The 21,135-nt window shown below is 46.3% G+C and overlaps 1 protein-coding gene across 2 annotated transcripts in view; it reads right to left on the bottom strand.

The window, feature by feature from the left end:
• The window catches only part of SP1 (Sp1 transcription factor), a 34,017-nt gene extending 13,537 nt beyond the window's left edge, over positions 1 to 20,480 (bottom strand). Inside the window, exons 1-3 of one of the 2 annotated variants that reach the window (XM_073318995.2) lie at positions 20,292 to 20,480; positions 18,095 to 18,195; positions 15,741 to 17,229 (exon numbers count right to left, since the gene is read on the bottom strand). In XM_073318995.2, coding sequence (XP_073175096.1) covers positions 15,741 to 17,229; positions 18,095 to 18,195; positions 20,292 to 20,298 — 1,597 coding nt within the window. In that variant the 5' untranslated portion in view covers positions 20,299 to 20,480. Of the gene's footprint in view, positions 1 to 15,740; positions 17,230 to 18,094; positions 18,196 to 19,779; positions 19,857 to 20,291 lie in introns of those variants that run through there. The other variant, XM_073318996.2, reaches the window with a different exon arrangement.
• Between the last annotated feature and the right edge of the window lie 655 nt (positions 20,481 to 21,135).

Below are 21,135 nucleotides of genomic sequence, written 5' to 3'. Positions count from 1 at the left end.
GAAATTTGGAATGTCGCTTCAGGATCCCGGGTGTAGTCTGAGGTGCAAATCTGGGGGGCCATTTGGTTGATAAGATACAGGCCCTCCCCCAAAGAGTGACCTGATTTTTAAAACACAACCATCATCAGCTGCTGTTTGCACAGGTGCAGCTCACGCTGCAGGAAACTGGAATAGGCCGAGCCTGTGCAAACTGTTTTATAGCAGCTTGGGGTTTGCACTGGTGTAGTACACCAACAGCTATCACAGATGGCTTGTATCAGAGCAAATAAATGAAGACAGTAAGGCTCCAGTCAGCTTGCAATTGGTGCCACTCCATTGCAGTTTCTCCGTAGGCAAGTCTGAAGGAGATTAATGTGTTGTGAATTTCCTTATCAGTTAGAAGCAGAAGGAAGCTTCTTGTGGCAATGTGAATTTGGGCACTAAGGTATGGTTTGGAATTCAGTGGAGTTGCCATAGTCTGTATTGATTCAAATCAAAATGACTGTTAATGTCCACGTACAAAAGTGAATCAATCCTCTGTTGTGCAATACTAATGAGCAAAATGAGAGGTTAACCCTCTCAATACCAGCCATTTAAGCTACTACTCAGGTTGCTGATAAAGTATGGAATTATTTTAGTGATATGGAGAAGGGTTATGAAGTGAAGGATCTGGGATACCACAAGTATAGCACTTAGGCAGATTGTAACCAAGTGAGATGAGTAATTTTTCTTTATTAGAATCCTAAAAGATTATCTATATCCCTAAATCAGGGGTTCTCAAACTGGGGGTCGGGACCCCTCAGGGGATCATGAGGTTATTACCTGGGGGGGTCACAAGCTGTCAGCCTCCACCCCAAGCCCCACTTTGCCTCCAGCATTTATAATGGTATTAACTATATAAAAAAGTGTTTTTAATTTATGGGGGGGGGGTCACACTCAGAGGCTTGCTGTGTGAAAGGGATCACCAGTACAAAAGTTTGAGAACCTCTGCTGTAAATCAATAAACAATACCACAAGGTTAAGGAACTGTGCATTAAAAACAACTTGTAGACAGACAGGCCTACCAACTGAACACAGACAATTCACATGAATTAGTTCTGCACAATACAGACCAGTCTAGTTAAAGCTTAGCAGATCCAAAGCTAGGCTCTCTCAGTTTAGCTAAAGCAATTCAAGTATATAGACAACAGACCTGTACAGAGCTCACAAATAAGCCTTTCAGTATGGACTAGCTTAAACCCATTAGAGTGTGTGGGACCATTTAAAATTCCTGATTTAAAAAGTCTTCTTCAAGACACAGAAAACCAAGGAAGAGAGGTGAAGCATGGGCCAGCGGACAATGTACTAGTCCAGGTCTCAGAAGACCAGAGTTCTGTTCCCAGCTCCAGTACTCATTTGCTGCATGGCGTCGGGCAACCCCACCTCTTGATGCCTCTGTTTCCCCTCCCATCCTTTGCTGGACTCCTCTACTTAGACTGAAAGCTTGCTGGGCAGGGATCGGCTCACTTCATGTTTGCAGCTGCCTTGTGCTAAGTGCTGTGCTGTCTTAGGGCTTGTCTACACTGACAATTTACAGTGCTACAACTTTCTCGGTCAGGGGTCTGAAAAAACATCCCGCTGAACGCAGCAAGTTTTAGCGCTGTAATGCGTCCGTATAGACAGTGCCCTAGCGCTGGGAGACATGCTATGCCGTTAACGGAAGTGGGTGTTTTTGAGTGCATCAAGGTACTAGTATAATATTGCGGGGGTGGGGTGGGGGTGTCATGGAAAAGGGGGTGTGCTTTCAAAGGCTAGTGTTTGGAGAAACCTGCCCGGAAGAGATAAACACCCAGATATCCTGGAATTACTGATATCCATTTTCAAAAGCTGCCTCAAAACCTTGCATGTGTCATTTAGACTCGGTTGAGACCCTTTGAAAATTCAGTTCTTCCTCTGGGATTACGAGGCGATTATGGAGAGAAGCAGAGCTACAGATTACAAGCTTTCCGAGGCTGCAAAAGCAGCACCCACGCACATTCTTTGTCAAGCAGCTCTGCAGCCTCAACCCAGCTGTTATTTCCCATAACTCTCTCTATACATAACGACAAGAAGCTTCACTCTCCATAGTTAGAACATGCTTGTTAAAGAACACCACACCACAAAGTGCAAAGACTTGAAAAGAAAGAATGAGACTGTTTGAGGGATTGGGTGTGAAGTGAAAAGGCCACCTCTATCTTTGCAAGACAGGAAAAATTATTAGATTTAAACCCAGACCACTGTGAAATTTTCACTCTAAGATACTTCAAACATGAAAACACCTTCACTGAGATATGAGAGGTTACAGCCACGCAGAATTTAAATGTTGAGACTCTCCAGTCAAAACACAGCACTTAACGATCAGTATTAGACTCTATTCCTGCAGCTGAAGAACAGTGTCCCATTTTGAGCAATGCTGATTGGGTAAAAGGTTCACAAGAAGTTGCCTAACCAACTACTACAACGAGGATTACAACATGGATACAGACTAACATGGCTACTACCCCTCTGAGACCTAACCAACTATTCTTAGTTGATTAATAAGTCTGCTTTCACCAGCAGGTGTCACTATAGTCCTAATCCTATAGGAATAAAGACATGGCAGAAGGCCCAAGAGTCAAGCTAAGAACAATATATAAATAAATGGCTAACTTCAGATGTCAGTGACCATCTAACATGTGTTAAGGGCTCCAGAGACCTGTGAAGTACACGAAAAGCTACATATTTGACTGTGGGCAAGAGAATATGTATAAAATGACTATATATACTTTTAAACATTACACGTTTTCTCTTCCTCTCCCATCCCCAAAATTAGGTCTTGTCCAAGCACCGGAATTTGCCCTGCTTACAGCCATCAGAACAGCTGCATCAATACAACCCCTACCGTCTGCAGGCAAAGACACTATTTGCACCAAGGGAGCTGACGACTGTTTGAAAGTAGGGAAAATACCACTAGTGCAATTGCTGGTTTCGCCTGCCTGCACTAAGCACTTGCACTCATGGCTGTAATCAATGAGGCCTTAGGCTGCAAGAACCAGTATATGGCTAGGAGCACCAGACAAAACCAATGGGGGTGGGGAGGGAGAGAGAGAATCAGACTCTCTTGCCTAATGGTTTACTTTGCAGGGAAAGAGTTAATGAACACTATTTTTTGGATGAGGGAGCTCAATCACAATTTGCAAATAAGCTCAGTGTGCACCTCAAAAGTGGGAACTTAAAATAAAAGGGCAGCAGCTCAGCATCCGATGAAGTGAGCCGTAGCTCACGAAAGCTTATGCTCAAATAAATTGGTTAGTCTCTAAGGTGCCACAAGTCCTCCTTTTCTTTCTGTGAATACAGACTAACACGGCTACTACTCTGTAACCCAACAAAATATCAGTCCTAGAACAAGCATACCCCATGGGAACTCTCAGAAGCAACCATGCATTGCACAACACTTCCCTCAGACATTTTTGAAGCGCAGTACAATTCATTATCTGATCTGGTCACTTGGTATCTGAACATACACAATCAACTCCAAATTCTTCAATGCTGCTAGGAACATATGTAAACAAATGGCATCATATAAACACCACTGAGAAGGATGAAGGGAAAGGAAACAATAAACACTGCAGGCTGACTGACCAGGTTAGAACCAATTGAAAAAAAACTGCAAATAAAATCCATGTGACTAGCCCATTCACACAATTAAATTTAAGTTCTTAGGACAGTTTGGCCTTCCTTTTCAGGCCGTACTAGCATTGGCTTCTCAGGTAAACACAATGTAACAATTTTTAGACACAAATGCAGTATCTTGCCCCAGAAAACACTTGCTAGATTATTTAAAACAGCTACCGCCATGAACTGAAGTATGGTTTTTTTAAGTGGCTAGTGATTCAGGACAGGTTTACACTAGAAATTTTTGCTGGCACAGTAATGTCAGTTAGAGAGTGTCATTTTTTAAATGATATTTCTCTACTGGCAAAAGCCCTATGCCTTTATACCACCGTTAAAGTGCTTTTGCTACTACAGCTTGTTTCCTTTGGGAACCAGGTATAAGACATATCAGCAAAAGCACCTACACTAGGAGAAAAGGAGGACTTGTGGCACCTTAGAGATTAACAAATTTGTTTGAGCATAAGCTTTCGTGAGCTACAGCTCACTTCATCGGATGCGTGAGTTTGCCACTATAGGCGGCTTAGCACTTTCTGTAACACCTTTAAAGAGGGCTGATGTCTCAAGATAAGCCCCCTCCCCCCAAAAAAAGGAACCCCAAAACAAACAAAACCCACACAAGCTTTCTAGTCACTTTTGAAAGTCTTGGCTTGGAGCTCCTGTACTAGTCAGCAGCAGCATTCCAGGCTCCCTACAAAGTTTAGCAATTTTAGGACAGAACATTTTCATTACTCAAGTTCTTGCAACATGTTTACACTCTGACAACAGAGCGGAGGGAAACAAGGATTTTTTTTTAACTTCGTAAATTAACAACAGCCTGTATAGCACTGTGCATACACTCTATCATTTGTGTGCCGTCTTTGAGGAACTGCTGTTACATGAGTAAAAATGTGCACAAGAGATATGTACAAACACAACAATGGGCCTGAAAAACCCCAGCTTCCTGTCATTACTGACTCCTAGCCTCATTCCAATCTTCAAACATGCAAAAAACTACATTTCTACGCCATCTTCTGTTGGCATTTCATAAACAGAAGAAAAAAAAGGGTTCATTCTGGCAAGCAATTATTTGATTCTAATCATGGCATAAATTATTGCAAGAGGGGGAAAAAAGACCACTAAAAAAAAGGGAAGGCATGCACTCTTCATTCTTCACATAGCAGAATGCTCTGAAGTCACCAGAATACAGTGGTATTTTATGAGAAGGAACAAAGCCTGACAATTTACTTTCATCATCTTCATTAATATAGACTGCTTGTCAAATCATTCTGCCCAGATCACAGACCATTCCCAGGTTACAGAAGCATTGAATGTACATCAGTGGTTCTCAACCCACGGCAGGATCAGCATACAGCTGCAGCCCATGTGACATCCTCAGGGTCATACAAGTAGTATATATATTGTGTGAATGCGGCCCACATAACACAGAGAACTGCATATGTGGCCTACCATGGTAAATATGTTGAGACCTACTGATGTATATTAATAGCTATGCAAGTATATTTTTCAATGCTCTGGGTTCCAAACAAGGAATATTTTTTCAGATAAGACTGATGAGAGAGTTGCCATGGACGTACAGCTCCAACATCTTCAAAATGAAGCTGACCCAATTCTAATACGGTCCCTTTAATTTTGAAGCAGTTTCACCCCTGCTTTGGCCATATGTATCTGTTGCTCCTTCACCTGACATGGCAAAAGCCAGCGTGAAACAAGATTGCCTATCATGGACATAATCCTGTTGTATGAACACAGTTTGAACATGCCGAGCACAGACATACCTCCTCCCTTCCTCCCAGACATACCTGCAGACAAAGTACACCCACCCCTTTCTGGTGCTGAAATACCAAACAGGTGCCAGTACATTGACAGAGACACTGGAGCACCTTAATTTTAAGTGTCAAAGGGGAACCCCGGTGCAAAGCAGGCATTAAAGGGTAACCAAATGTGCCACCGCATTAAGGTAAAGGTCTCACAATTTAGGTGGCCATTACTAATCCAACTGGATGAAGTACAAATGAAAGATACAAGCAAGTAAGACGAGCAAGGATGACACAAATGCAGCAAAACAGGAGCCCTTTCACTGACCACAATCAGGAGGAAACAGACAAACTACATCCTGTAGGTAACGGTGTATGAAGATGGACGGGGGGCCTATGATTGCCTCTGGAGGGGGGTTCAAAATGCTGTAAGCACTATGCTAATTCTGCATCAGTCTCACACTAAAGACGGAAGACCCAAAAACGAGAGAGTCTTGGCAGACGGTTTTTACAGACAAAGTGGTTTCTTGTTTTTCAAGCCACTGGTCTGAGAAAAATGATAGGTTGGGATTTTTTTTTTTTATGTTCTAAAACTGGGTGAGGAATGCCCTCTGGATTCTAGACAGAATATTTTTAGATCCGCCACTGTTGACCTTGAAAAAAATGCCCACAATATTCACCTTTATGTAGGATCCGAACACAACTGTGTCTTATACAAACTCTGCAATGTTTGCAACGGTTAAACCCATCCTGGATAAAGAGGAAAGCAAAATAAATAAATAAATCACTAAATGAGAAAATAAATTTTAACTCTGAAATGTAACGGATACTACAAAGAGACAAAAAAAGCCACAAGATTTTTTTTAATTAAAGCGACACTGCCAAGTACAAATAAAGCAAAGAGGAACTAACGTGACCAATCCAAACGCACCCAAAATATTTCTTATACATGCAATAGTTCTGTGTACGAAAGTTTATTTTTGGTCTGTGGTAGTTGGTAGCTTCAGAAAAACATTAAAAGAAGCTTTCTAGCTCACAAATCCAATAATTCTCCCAAGACCCCATTCTCTTCCCATTTCTCAGCAGATTTTATAGCCCAGAACGACAGCAAGATCCTACGCTATCCAGTATTTGTAATTTCTCTAAAATATATTGCACTACAGATACTATAGCAGATCAAATAAAATTAAACTACACTAGCCACATAAAGAAGTAAAGTACACTTTGCAATGCAGTATCCTTGATTTTATCTTGTTTGCTTAACTTGCTAATTTGCAAAATTCATTAATCTGCAATCATAGTCATTTGTGTAAATTGGAGAGGCTCTATGTTAATTCTTTTGAGTTATGGACAGCTGAGTGGGGAACACATGGTACTCCTTGGAGAAGAGTGTGCTGCTTCGAAGCTATACTAAAGCATATTGAGTAATTGTATTTTAGTTTGGTGTTTAATGACTTGAAGCTACTCAGCAAGTTCTATGATATCCTTTAATTGTTAGAGGGTTTTATGCTGCAAGTTAAATTAAATTGAATTCCTCTGGGGGGAAAAAAAACTCACAAAACTTTAACCGCTTTTTCCTGACGTAAGAGAACAAGTTTGGTTTCACAGTGGCAACTGAGTAATACATAAGAATGGCCAGACTGGGTCAGATCAAAGGTCCACCTAGCCCAGTATCCTGTCTTCTGAAAGTGGCCAATGCCAGGTGCCCCAGAGGGAATGAACAGAACAGGTAATCATCAAGTGATCCATCCCCTGTCCCTCATTCTAACCCCTTTTTAACAGACGCTACTTACAGTCAGATCTGATGTAAACAATGCAGGACATTTGCACAGAATACCAAACCTGTCAAACCAGTATAGCTGCCAATACTTTCCTGAATCATAAGTTGCACAAGGCAAAGTTCTAAAGCGAGGTGCAAGCTAAGGAACAGGTCTCTGAGCAGACTAGTTTGCAGCAGCCCCGTGGTATCTGTCTGCTAAATCAACTCAGTTACAGTTCTCAGAAACTTCATTCTGGCTCCAGAAGGGAGAGTAACTTTAAAATTGGCACAACCTGAACACTGCAATGGATGGAATTAAACAGAGTGAAAATTTCCAGAACATTGTTATATGAAAGACATGGGCATTTTCACTAATTAATGGCTTTCCTTTACACTTTCCTCTGACTTAAAGACAGTATAAAAGCCTATGCAAATACAATGCTGTAATATGAGGCAAGATGTTCTGAGTATTTCCAGTACACACTTCCTATTATCAAGGGTTTGAAGCTGAACAGAGTTCAAATTTGGCTGAAGCCAGCCACGCAGTACCAAGGTTTTGTTTTGACAGTTTCAGGGGAAAAACTCCCAAACAAACCGGTTTCCTCTTATTGAATCATACAAGGTGGGGACTCGACTTCTCAGATACCAGTATTATGGATATTTCTTCAATTAAAATGAAACTATCTTTTGTGGAGAGTGAGGGGAGAGAAACAAACCATCTACAAGAAGCTGAGATACTGAACGTTAAGTATTACACAACTGAATTATTTTCTGAAGTTGGGTAATTTGATGTGATCAATGAAACAATTACAGTAAGTTAAAAAGGGATCTTGTCAAGGCTCCCTGCCCTAAAGTGGAACCTAATTTACCCCTCTTCCCACCCCCAAGAGTACGCACCATGTGGAGGTCTCATCTCCCCCAGATACAAGGTCTCTTTAAAAAAAATATTTAAAAAATCATGTATTTGTGCTAGCAACCCAGCAGCTATGGGAAACCCCACAAGAACAGAGTTATGACACACAGTTGGGCAAGTTAGGGATGCATTTGGTAACCTTAGTCTCTAAGGTGCCACAAGTCCTCCTTTTCTTTTTGCGGATACAGACTAACACGGCTGCTACTCTGAAACCTGTCACAAGGAAACATGTTTCAAAGGGTTATTTCTTTGACATGGGCCTTTAAAAACAACATTTTTGCTCTGTTCCTCTCCTACATTCAGTGGCTTAGCATGCATCTATTCAAATACTTTACTGAACCCTGAAGCCAAGTTCCTTCTACCAGCATGCTTGTGCAGGTAGTGGGAAAAGGAAAGAGGAGAAGAAACTGGTTCACATTCTCAAACATGGCTGAAACATGAACGATGCACCATATTTTGATGAAGGTTATAGAGAAAGACCCAGTGTGACAGCACTATCTCTGCTAACTGCTCCACAGGAATACAAAATACTATCTGAAGCCAGAGGAAACAAACTGCTGCAAAACTAATCACAAGGGATTGAGGTACAAATAGTCCGAGAATGGCAGAGAAAACTAAAGTAGTGAAAATTTTACACCACCCTTAGCAGAAACTCACACTATAACTGATGACATAGGCTCAAAGCTAGTATCTACAAAATGTCTCAAGACTGCGATTGAGGGGAACATGAGAAGGAGAATATCCAGTGCGGTTCATAATGCAATGGGACAGTGTGAGAGCATAAGGGTCTGCCTGCACAGATCCCTCTACAGGATTGGGGCCCAAGTTGCCCCTGTGGTCGAATGACAGCCAAATTGAGTGTAGGAGGAGAAATTGGTGAGACAAAGTCAAGGTATTTCCTTGGTGCAGATTTTGTAAACAAACACATTACAATAATTCTGTTTGACCACACAGGCTGCTGCTTCTTGCGGGACTCCCTGATTAGGAAACAAGTGCCCTGACCCAAGTAGCCGCCATTCAGAGCTTGTGCTCTCCAGCAATTCACACAGAATGCTTCCATCCAGATCACAAAGGTAAACAATGATTTGAAATTTAAAAATGCAGCCTTGTTCCAGCCACTAGCCCGCTGTGTTTGGAAGGTGGAAAACCCTGTGAGCTCCACTCTCCGCCCCCTGGCTGCATGAGCTTGGCAGGTGGCATGAATGTTAGCCTCCTCTTTTGTACTCAGCTGTTTTGCACTACAAAAAGAGCCTCAGCTGAGTACTTTCATGCATGCATTCATCAGTTAAGGTCCTGAATGCCTTGCATCAAAGACACCTAATGGGAACACATTACAGTAGCCTGTTTACCTAGCACACACTTTACCCAGGCAGTAGACGATCCCTATCTTTTGAAGGCAACCAACACCAAAAGCAAAGCAATACCTACAGTACTATATAAAAGTGCTTTACTATTAACTAGGTGTCCAACATGCAAGCCTTGTCCATTTCACCACCGTGTGCCACAGATTTTGCAGTTAATGGCCTAAAGCTAAAAGGTTAGTTTCTTAAAGTGAAGCAGAAAGGAGAAAAGAAACTACAGTGGATCGAGTACTTCTGTAAGTGTCATATGCCCCAGAATGTCCACAAAGTCTTTTCCACATCGCAAAAAAGGTAACAACATTTAAACTGGCTTCCCTGCTCCATGCAGGCTTACATTTTTTGACACAGATGACATTTTAATGACATCTTTAGAAGACGTATAGCAGGAGTGATGTCCCCTTCACTGATTCTTAGATGAGTGGCATCTGAAGGTTTCAGAGTAGCTGCCGTGTTAGTCTGTATTCGCAAAAAGAAAAGGAGGACTTGTGGCACCTTAGAAATTTATTTGAGCATGAGCTTTCATGAGCTATCTGAAGGTTGCAATCCCACACTACAAACATGTAAAATTAAAACCAAATTCTGGAGTTGTCCTGGAGCTGCATGTAGGACAAAGTTTGACCACAATCCCCTTTGTCACTTCATCGAGACAATCCTATTAAGAAACAGAAGCAGCCACGGTTTGAGGGTGACTATTGAGATGATGATAATATCACTGAGCTCTTATATAGCCCTTCAGACCAGGAGATCTCAAAGAACTTTACAAAGGAGATAAACATCATTATCCCCATTTTTCAGATGTGGAAACTGAGGAAGAGAGAGGTTAAGTGGCTTGTTCAAAGTCACCAGCAGGCCAGAAACAGACCCCAAGTCTCCTGAGTACCAGAGTCCAGTGTTCTATTCACCAGGCAACACCGCCTGGCACTATTACATCCTCAGCACAATAATTGAGCCTAATTTTATGTATATATTTATTACAAGCAAAAAAATACATTAAAAACACCATTAAGGCTGAAAATCATTACGGGGACTTTGGGAAATGTGATAGCCTCTGAGAATTATGGGTGGATGAGATTTCCAAGGCTTCCTAGAGGATTTAGCCACCCAAGAGTTAGGGAATTCTAGAATTCAGGTAGTCTGTGCAAATTTAATTTTACCCACTTTTGCGTATACAAAAGAGTCTTGCCCAATATCACACAGGGAGTCTATGACAGAGACAATCAAGAACCCAGCTCTCCTGGGTCCCAATCCAGTGCTTTTGCCACAAGAGAACATCCTCTCTCTTCTTATAACCCTCTGCCCCATTTAAAATAAATTGGTTAGTCTCTAAGGTGCCACAAGTACTCCTTTTCTTTTTGCTAATACAGACTAACACGGCTGTTACTCTGAAACCCGCCCCATTTATTATTCATCCACAACAATGAAAGCAGCAGAAGTCCTATAGAACAAGTACTACGTGACCATGCAGTTAAAAATTGCAGAACACACAGGAGCAGAATTAAGACTGCATAGGCACCCTTATTTCTGGTACCTGTACCTGCCAATTCTTTAGCACTTGACTTTGAACCTTAGTTTGTTTAATTTTTATAATTCCCTTGGATTTTAAGAGAAAATTGAAAGACAGAAAGCGTATCACATGGAGCCATACCGGTTCCCTGCATGGATGATCAGCAGGGTTGGAACCCAGAACCATTAGATCCACAGTACAAACTATTATCCCTTGAGCTGAAGGAGTATAAATAATAGCAGTGGTAGACTCGGCTTTCTGAGTGGGTTAGCCATTAAAGGTACATACAACACACACCTCACCATTGGCTTACACGACTATTTGCACAAAGCAGTGAAACGAAGTGGAAGTCGGGATTCCACAGTTGTGTTTCCCGGCTCTCGAGGGAATGAGATCTGGGTGGTTACAGACAGCACCAACACGCACACTCAGAATGGCTGCGGAGAAGATTTGAGTCTCTAATATTAGAGACCAGGGTTCTATCCCTCAGCTCTCTACAAGTGAGTTTGTGCAACCACTCAGTTACTTCTGTTAAAGGAGGAAAACAATATTCTTACTCAATAATACAGCCAAAAGCCAGGAAGTGCACAGAGTTAGTGGAAGAACCAAGCTGACAGCTCTGCTCTCTTAGCTCCCACCACTTTCCTGAGGACAGGGTGGCAGCTTCTGCTCTTCCCCATCTGTAATGCAAGCTCTGTGAGCAGGCTCTGCGTACAGGATGGTCAGCAAGTATTCTTAGTGCGGGTGGAATGTTCAGCGATTTTAGCAGCAAACCTTGAGCAATCTCTGCGGAGCACATACAAAGGATGATGCTCAGAGCCATATAATTCGGCAAGATCCGGTTAGGTTTTGATGTGGACAATAAGGGCTGGCACATTAATGATTATATACGGCTAACCCCTGACAACATTTCAATTTCACTTTTCCCTTCACCTCATTCTCTGAAGCGCATTAACTGTTTCTGCCAAAACTTTAAAAAAAAAAAAAAAACCCACCCCAAAACAGTCCTTATACAGAGTGCAAGCATGGAAAGTCCCAGCACAAACTGTTCAAAGTTTGGCACAGTGATAAGCAACAGGGGGTCATAATAGAAAACGTTAGGCAACTTTAACAATAGGCATCACTTCCAGCTCGGACTATAATTTATTTATATCTCACCACATGAGAGCTTGGCCAAAAACATCCAAGTAGGTTCCCATAGGTCTCTTGAAACCTGCACCAAACATCTATCAGTCACCTGAACATCGTATCCTCCAAGTTGAGGACAAAGGCCTCTGGCCATCTCTGCTGCAGAATGCATTATGTCAGACAATTAAAATTTAAGGCAGCAAACATGTCATCACAAATGAGGGGTTTTCCACTAAGAGCAGCCCTCTTTCTACTCTAACACATGGCTCTCAGGGTTAAAAAAAAAAAAAAAAAAGGAACATGGCTGCTCAGAAATAAGCCATCTGATGCAGGGGTGGGCAAACTATGGCCCGCGGCCCGGATCCAGCCCGCCAGTCATTTTAAGCGAGTTCTCACTGGGGAGTGTGGTCTGGGGCTCCAGCTGGGGAGCAGGGTCAGGGGCTGCTCTACAAGGCTCCCGGAAGCAGCAGCATGGCCCGCCTCTGGCTCCTACGCGCTCTAATGACCCCCTCCAGCACTCCAATGGGAGCTGCAGGGCCGGTGCCTGTGGATGGTGCAGCATGCAGACCTGCCTGGCCGCGCCTCCGCATAGGAGCCAGAGAAGGGACATGCTGCTACTTCCGGGAGCCACTTGAGGTAAGCGCCACCCGGAGCCTGCACCCCTGAGAGTCTCCCCATGTCCCAACCCCCTGCCCCAGCCCTGATCCCCCTCCCGCCCTCTGAACCCCTTGATCCCAGCCTGGAGCACTCTCCTGCACCCCAAATCCTTCATCCCCAGCCCCACCCCAGAACCTGCACCCCCAGCTGGAGCCTGCACTCCTTCCTGCACCCCAAACCCCTGCCCTGATCCCCCTCCTGCCCTCTGAACCCCTTGATCCCAGCCTAGAGCACCCTCCCACACCCCAAACTCCTCATCCCCAGCCCCATCCCAGAGCTCCCTCCCACACCCTGAACTCCTCATTTCTAGCCCCACGCTGGACACCGCCCCCGCAATCAGAGCCCTCATCCCCTCCTGGCCCCCCAACCCAATTCTGTGAGCACTCATGGCCCTCCATACAATTTCTATTCCCTCGGGCCAAAAAGTTTTCCCACCCCTGATCTGATGGGTAGTCTCCAAGACAGTTCCTCCCTGATCCACCCATCCAGGGCAAAGCCATCTCACAAATACAGGAACTAGGAGTTGCCTATATGCTTCAAGCAAGCTGAATAGGCTCAGAGCAGGCAGCACAGGATGTACTTGGGAGGATCACGATGTTAGAATACTAGACAATACTAGTGAATCCACTGAACACAGAAATCAGACAAATGAAATGACAAAAACAGGCTCTATACGACGCACACACAATGCTTATGAGAAAGATCCACGTTATTTCATTGACTTCATACAGTGGAAAACCAATAATTACAGTTAATCAGATATGAAAACAGCTTGTAGACATACAAAACCCAAATCAATTTAACAGCAGTACAACAGGTCATAAAACACTGCAAAACAATTCCAAGGAAGTGGCTTTATTCTCTTTCACGAAGGAAACAGAAGTTGAATTGCACAACATTTAAACTGCTTCTAAATTACGTGACTCACTTGAGTGGTTGCATTTTTAAGTAAGATACAAAATGATGCGACATGCACCATCCTAAGAAGCTATTACCAAGTACAGGCAATAGTTTAAAAATATTACCCTTCAGCATTAAGTTCACCCAGTGAAAGAAATTAAGAAATGCTCTGTCTCAAAAGCAGGAACAAAATTTCCGAGTGTCAAGACCAGCAAGACCATAAAGGCACATCGCACTATGACACCATCAGGCTGTACCAACTCCAGTATCGATTGTTGAGAGGGACCCACTTGTGAGACGACAGTATCGATTCAACAGAAACAATCAGGATGCTTTGTGCCGGTCTCAATGTTTGAACATCTCCAAGAATGAGATCATAGCATCTTATACCCACCCCTACTTTCTTCTGGCCACACACTTCAAGTCACTGTATGGAAATTCCTAATTTAAGATGAGGAAGAAATATTATAAATGTTCCCCCAATTTGACTCTTTTGCCTTGTAGAGTTTGCAACCCTGTCTGGCTTATCCCTTGGGTCAGGGGAGTCAAACTCATACTGAATTCCACTTTTAAGGATGGTCCATATACATTTAGGCCTCAATAATGACCACATACTTCCTCCAACATACAATGGATCTTTTACTCATGTCAATAAGGGGTTTGGATAAAGATCAGGAGGAGAATATAGGCTTTATTTAGAAACTGAATTTTAGTTGTTCGTAATTTGTTCAGGGCTTCATTGTTGCACTCAGCATTACATAGTGGGAGAACATGTTCCCTTTTAGAATCACTGCTATTTCTGCCTTTTGTTTCTCTTCTTTCCTCATCCTCCTTTCTATCTCCCTCTTCCCTGTCTGGCTCAGGTCTCTCCCAATTCCCTCCTTCCCTGGGCTTCACTCCCACACTTCACAAAGTCATAGAGTTTAAGGCCAGAAGGGATCACAGATCATCTAGTCTGACCTCCTATCGCAGGCCACTAACACCACCCGCACACCTAACTCAACAACGGATGTGAGACCAAAATATATGAGACCAACAGATTAGACAACCATATGGTACAGGCAGAGGGACCGAGGTGCACCAGTGCTTGCAGCTCCTGCAGTGACACGGAAAGGATTAAATGAGGTATACCCAGATAATCCCAGCAAGTGATCCACACACTGCAGAGGAAGGTGAAAAACCTCCAAGGTTGCTGCCAGTTTGACCTGAGAAAAACTCCTTCCTGACCCCCACATGTGGTAATCAGTTAGACCCTGAGCATGTGAGCAAGAACCAGCCAGCCAAGCACCTGAGAGAGACAGGATGCTTGGTGCCACCCAGCCCTGGCCCACCCTGCCCCATGTCCCACCCCCAGCCATGGCCATACCGGATGCTTCCGAAGGAGGAGATTAAAATGACACCTCCCAGAAATGCATTTGGGGAGTGGGAATCCCCTTCTATCCTAACACCTGTGGATGACTGGTTGAAACCCCAAAGCTGGAACACAAGACCTGCCTGCCACAATCACTTCCCTCCATCTCATTTGTTAAAATGATCAGCAATGAAGGAGTTAACCTTCATAATTGGGTTTAGGTGTGAATTCCATGATTTAGGAAGGGTGGGCAGTTAGTTCACACCCCTTCAGAGTTCATTTCAGGTTGTCTGAAGATTCAGGGAGCCAACATTGCCTCTGTAATACTTTGTTCCTACTGCAGGACTTTATCTTCACAACTATGAAGGGTAGAAACTTTTTAAAATGGAAGCTTAGATTCTGCTGAATCTGAACCTGTCACATGGCCCACATAAACGTAAAAAAGGTCAGATCTGGCTTGCAGACTGGGTGTTTGACACCTCTCCCACAGCTGGCTGTGTTGTCTGGAAACTTCATGTCTTTGGGTTCCTCCCCTGTTAGCAGTGTTTATCAATCTGTGGGGTCATGACCCCAAGGGGGTCATGGGACAAGTTTGGGTGGGGGTCACAAGCAAGCTCAGTGTCAGGGGGTAGGAAGCAGGGCAATTGCCTAGGGGGCCTGCAAAGCTAATGCACAGAACGGTTGAGATACTGCCTTACAGGAAGCGAGATCAGAAACAAAAAGAAAAATTCAGAAGCCATTTCAACAAAACGTCCAACTTACCAGTAGCGTTTGCTATAGCCAGCGGCAGCCCTTGTAGCTGGTGTACTTGGATTCCAGACGCTCCCAAGGCACTGAGGTTAATGGTCTGAAGGCCTGGCATAGAAGACAGCTGAGCGGCATTTACAGTGACAGTGCCGCTGGGGAGTGAGGCAGATGCTATTGGTGTGAGCGTGTTGGTATGCCCCGTCTGCCCCAGAGAGACTCCCTGCATTGGGGCCAAGGTAATTGTCTGAGCTTGGGGGTTCTGCACCTGAAGATTCTGCAGCTGAATAGTCTGCCAGCTGACCTGCCCGTTTGGCCCCACAGTAGGTGTTCGAATAATGATTGGCCCAGAGTTGGAGACTGCTTGAAGCTGAAGGTTCTGCAAAGCATCTTGGGAGATGGCTTGGGTGGTAAAGGTCTGGCCAGAGAGTGGAGCAGCTTGGAGGGCCTGAATGGTTTGCCCTCCCTGGACAAGCTGAGGCTGCACTAGGATCTGCTGCTGAGACTGCTGATTTTGATCAGCATCCTTCTGCTGACCTTGCTGAAGTCCCATGCCAGAAACCTGGTTCTGCAGAGAGTCCGAATTCTGAATGCCGCTAACCCTCTGGGGTGTCTGGACCTGAACATTTGTTCCCATGGTCCCACTGCTGGAAAAATTCATGACACCCATGTTACTGCTTGTGGTCGTGGTAGAGTAGCTGTTGGCATTCGTGAAAAAAGCACCAGAGGTGGCAAGGGACGTCACTATGTTGGAAGAGCTGATTGCAGCACCAGAAGTCACTATTTGAGAGCTGCTGTCTTGAGAGCCAGAGCTACTTAAAGTGACGGTCTGAGAAGTGGGCGCCAAACTCGTGGCAACACTGCTGACAGGCAGCAAGGTGATATTACCATTTAAAGCCACTGGGACATTTGCCACATATTGAGTTTGTCCCGAGAGGGCGTTATTGCCCAATCCTACCCCCTGGATTGGGACAGCCTGCTGCAGCAGATTTGGCATGGCGGCTATGATATTGCCTGTCCCACCTCTGTTTGTAATGAGCTGTTGATTTGTCCCGGGGATGATCTGAAGTTGGCCAGAGGCATCCTGCTGGACGTTAACTTGGGCTGGGGTGGTGGCAAACTGCAGCTGCTGCCCATCAACTGTTTGAAACTGTGGGATCACCTGGTACTGAATGTTTGGTAGGACACCAGGCAAACTGGTCAGCACCTGCTGATTCTGCAAATTGGGGGCAGCAGCAACCACATACTGCCCAGCTGTCACAGGTCGGTTTTTTGGTGAGGACTCGCTGCCGTTGCTCCCTTGCTCCTTGGAGGAGGTGGATGTCCCAGGGACAGTGGAAATGATTTGCCAACCATTTGTAGTCTGGGCAAGCTGAGCGGCAGCAGCTGTGAGGTCCAGCTCACCTGAGCCCCCCTGCTGGCTCTGGGAGCTGTTGGAGTTCTCATTGGGAGACTCAATCCTGCTGCACGTGGCTGCCAGCAGAGCCAGGGGGGAAGGCTGGGATTCCTAAAGACAAACGAGGAGGAGTTAAGTTTCGCCAGCCCCATGCAAACTAAGCAAAAACAAGGAGGAGTGTTCAGCTAAAGACTAGGGAAACAGCCCTTAGTGACACACACAGCTGGAAAATACAGCTAGCAAACATAGGGCTGTCAGGCATGAGCACGTGGAGGAACATCAAAGGAGGAAGGATTTCTATGAACACAAGGAGAGACGGTAGAAACTGCCTTCATGGTTCAGCCCAAGACCAGGAAGTTTCCCTTTGCCGTGATATTTGGCACATCTCCAGAGGAGAGATCCTAAGAGGCAGTACTATTGCTACTAGGCACCTATGGACCCTGAGACCGTGCATCCCCTAGAAAGAAAAGAGGATTAAAGAAAGGGCTAACACCACTATTTCTTGGAGGAGGTGCAGAAATGTTAACATTGGCAGAGGTTTTGTATATGATCTCAGGGGACAACCATATTCCATTCTCTATAGGGTCTCATACTGTGCTCATCAGCACAGCAGCTGAGCACCTTCTAGGTGTGCATCAAGCAATATGACTAACACATCACATGTTTGTTCTCTCCTCCTTCCACCAGGGGAAGACATGTGTGCAGTGGAGCGTTTGTTTTGAAATTATATGCATGAACGCACTTTATATGTTATACAAGGTCAAAGAAGTGACTGATTTCCCCAGTCTTAAAACTCTCCTCTCTCTACCCCAAAGCTAGCCCCTACCCTTTACTACTGGGGCCATCACAGGGAACCTCGCCACACAGAAGTCATAGGTTTTTGCAGTCTCACAGTGTGCATGAGGACTGCCAGGATCCCATTCAAATCTCATTCCCCACCGACATCATACACCATCTTCTCTTGGACTCCACTCACCTGACCCTCCCCATTGCCTCCAATACTACTGCTTCTGCTACAAGCACTTTCTTCTTCCTTCTCGGTCTTCACAACAGCCATGTCTTCTGGGCTCTCTTGGTCTGCATGGGGAGGAAAATGATAAACTCTGTTACAATTAAACTGCAATAAGTTTACAAGAAGCAGAGTACAGGGAAGGGTTGAGAAGGGTGATGAGAGCAGTTTAAAAACAGGAAAGTTAAGGGAAAAGAGAACACCCAGGAAGGTAAAAACAGAAAGAAGGGAGGTGGGACTAGAAAGGTGAAGGAGGTTCTTTCTAAGTATTTAAAGGGCACCAACCACCCCTAGTATCTAGGCACTCAGCTGGACAGAGAGAGGTAAAGGGAAGGCTTGAGAGGATGGTGAAGGGGGAGATGGTGAACGAGACAGAAAGGGAAAGCAGAAGAGGGGAGGGGGGCTGTCAAGCTGTAGAGAAGAGAGACTGGGGAAGAAATTGACAAATGGGGGTTAGCATAAAAACTCAGTGAGGAGGAAACGGGAGGAATGCGCTCTCTTCCTCTCTCAGGTTCCTCCCCATTCCACTCTTGCACGTCCCTTCTTCTGCTCCCCTCTCCACCCCCTGGGTTCTCCCCTCTATTCCCATGCCCTCCCTTCCTCAGGGCCCCATTGCACCTGCTCCCTCCTTCCCCTGAATGTTCCCCCTCCCACAGACCTTCCCAACTTCCCTCCACCCAGATTCCACTTCTGCAAAGGTTCCCCCTACACCCTAGGACAGTGATTCTCACCCAGGGATACATGTACCCCCTGGAAGACATCTGAGTACCCCCAGGGATACATCAACTCATCCAGATATTTGCCTAGTTTTACAACAGGCTACATAAAAAGCACTAGCAAAGTCAGTACAAACTAAAATTTCATACAGTCAATGACCTGTTTCTACTGCTCTATGTACGATACACTGAAAGGTAAGTATAATATTTATATTCCAATTGATTTTATAAATATGGTAAAAATGAAAACAAGCGATTTTTCAGTAATAGTGTGCTGTGCCATTTTTTGTATTTTTATGTCTGATTTTGTAAGCAAGTGGTTTTTAAATGAGGTGAACTTGTGGGTATGCAAGACAAATCAGATGCCTGAAAGGGGTACAGTAGTCTGGAAAGGTTGAGATCCACTGCCCTAGGATCCTGCACCACTAGGCCTCTCTCTCCCCAAGTTCCTCCCTCCCCCCCCATCCATCCATCCCACAATAGTTCTCCCCTCCCCCTGGATCCTCCACAAGGGCTACCCCTCCTGCCAGGACTAAACCATGAGAGTTCCCCAGTTCCCCCCCCCCCCCAAGGAACAGGATCCCAGCCCCTTTTCTCATAGGATCCATCACACAAGGGATTCCCCCTCCCCAAAAATCCTGCCCCCTCCCCCCCCCATCTGTTCCACAAAGGCTCCATGAAAGATTCACACTCAGGAAGGTTCCACTCCCTGCCCTCACATCCGCCCTCCCCACTTCCAGGTGTCTTCCCCCAGGATTATTCCCACCAGGATCCTGGCCACCCCTCCGCACGAGGGATCCCCCTCCCACTGGGATCCTATCCCCCACCCCGTCCAAGAACCCTCTCCCATAACAGCTTCCCCCCCTCGCCAATCCTTACACCGTCCCCCAGGAGACCCCACCTTTCGAGAGTCCCCCCCCCCCACCGGATCCTTACCTCCTCTCCCAGGGATTCCCCCCGTAAAGGTTCCGCTTCCCCTGAGGTCCACCCCCACGAGGGGTGCCCCTCCCCCCTGCGAGATCCACCCTCACGAAGGATGCCCCCCCCACGGGATCTTTGCCCCCCTCCCCCCGTGACCCACCCCACGAGGGTACAAAGGTCCCCCCTCCCCCGGGATCCTCCCCCATCTCGAGTCCCCTCCCCTCGTGACCTCCCCCACGAGGTTTCTCCCCTCCCCCGGGCTCAGGTACCAATCCCTCCCGGGACCGCCCCCACGAGAGTTCCCCTCCCTCCGGGGATCCTGGCCCTCCCCGGCCCCCTCCCCCGGGATCCTCCCCCGTCTCGAGCCCCCTCCCCCCGGGTCCCACCCCCCGAGGGTTCCCCCCTCCCCCGGGTCCCTCCCCTCCCAGGTCCCCTCGGCCCGGGGGTGGGGGCTGGCCGGGGCGGGGCCGGCCCGTCGGAGTCGGCCGGATTCGCGTCCCCCGGGGCCGGGGTGGTGCCGTCCTTACCGCTCATGGTCGCTGCGGGGGGCGAGCCCAAGTCGCTCTCGGGGCGGGGGGAGGGGCGGGGGAGTCCGACTCGCTGACGAGGCAGCCTAACCCCGCCGGTGACCGCCAAAGGGCTGGCGAGGGAGGGACTGGGGGAGCTGTGCGACACAGCCCCGGCCCTGAGACACGCCTCCCGACTCGGCTCCGCCCAATCAGAAGGCAAGGAGGCACCCTGTGGGCGGGACTAATGGCGGATGACAGGTTGCATGGCTAATTGGAAACCAGGCGGATTCTAAGAGGGAGTGGTAGCAGTCCACGAAAAGCCCCAGCCCTAGGATACGCCCCCTTCGCGGCTCCGCCCAATGAGGGAGGGGAGCGGGAGGAACTGACGGAAGCTGTGGCCAATAGAAAATCAGAAGGCCCTTTCGGGGAAGGGTGGGAAGAAGGGATGAGGCGAAAGAACAACTGACGTGACAGATGGCCAATCAGCGATCATGCGGTCTCCTCAGGAAACCCCGTACGGGAGAGGCTTGGAGAGCATGGAACGAAGTTGTGATTGACGTGAAAATTGACCAATCGGCCGTTAGGCGAGCTTCTAAGACGCTAGCCATGTAGGGAAGGCGGGACTAAAATTCAATTGACGCGAGACAACACCAATGAGCTATCAATAATGTGAAAGACGGGAGAAGGCGGGATTAGAGTCTGACATGTAGAGCGGCCAATCAGCGATCGGGCGGGATCCCGGCCAAGGGATCAGACCCAATGAGGATGGCGAGCAGACCGAAATCGACCTATGGGAACTGGGTGCAGGCGGCTGTAAAAGGTTCGGTTGAACCCTTGGAGGGTTGGGTTGGCCGGCGCTGGG

This window comes from Lepidochelys kempii, chromosome 20 (assembly GCF_965140285.1).
Source record: "Lepidochelys kempii isolate rLepKem1 chromosome 20, rLepKem1.hap1, whole genome shotgun sequence".
NCBI classification, from domain to species: domain Eukaryota; kingdom Metazoa; phylum Chordata; order Testudines; family Cheloniidae; genus Lepidochelys; species Lepidochelys kempii.
This window is presented reverse-complemented; position numbering and strand designations above follow the sequence as displayed.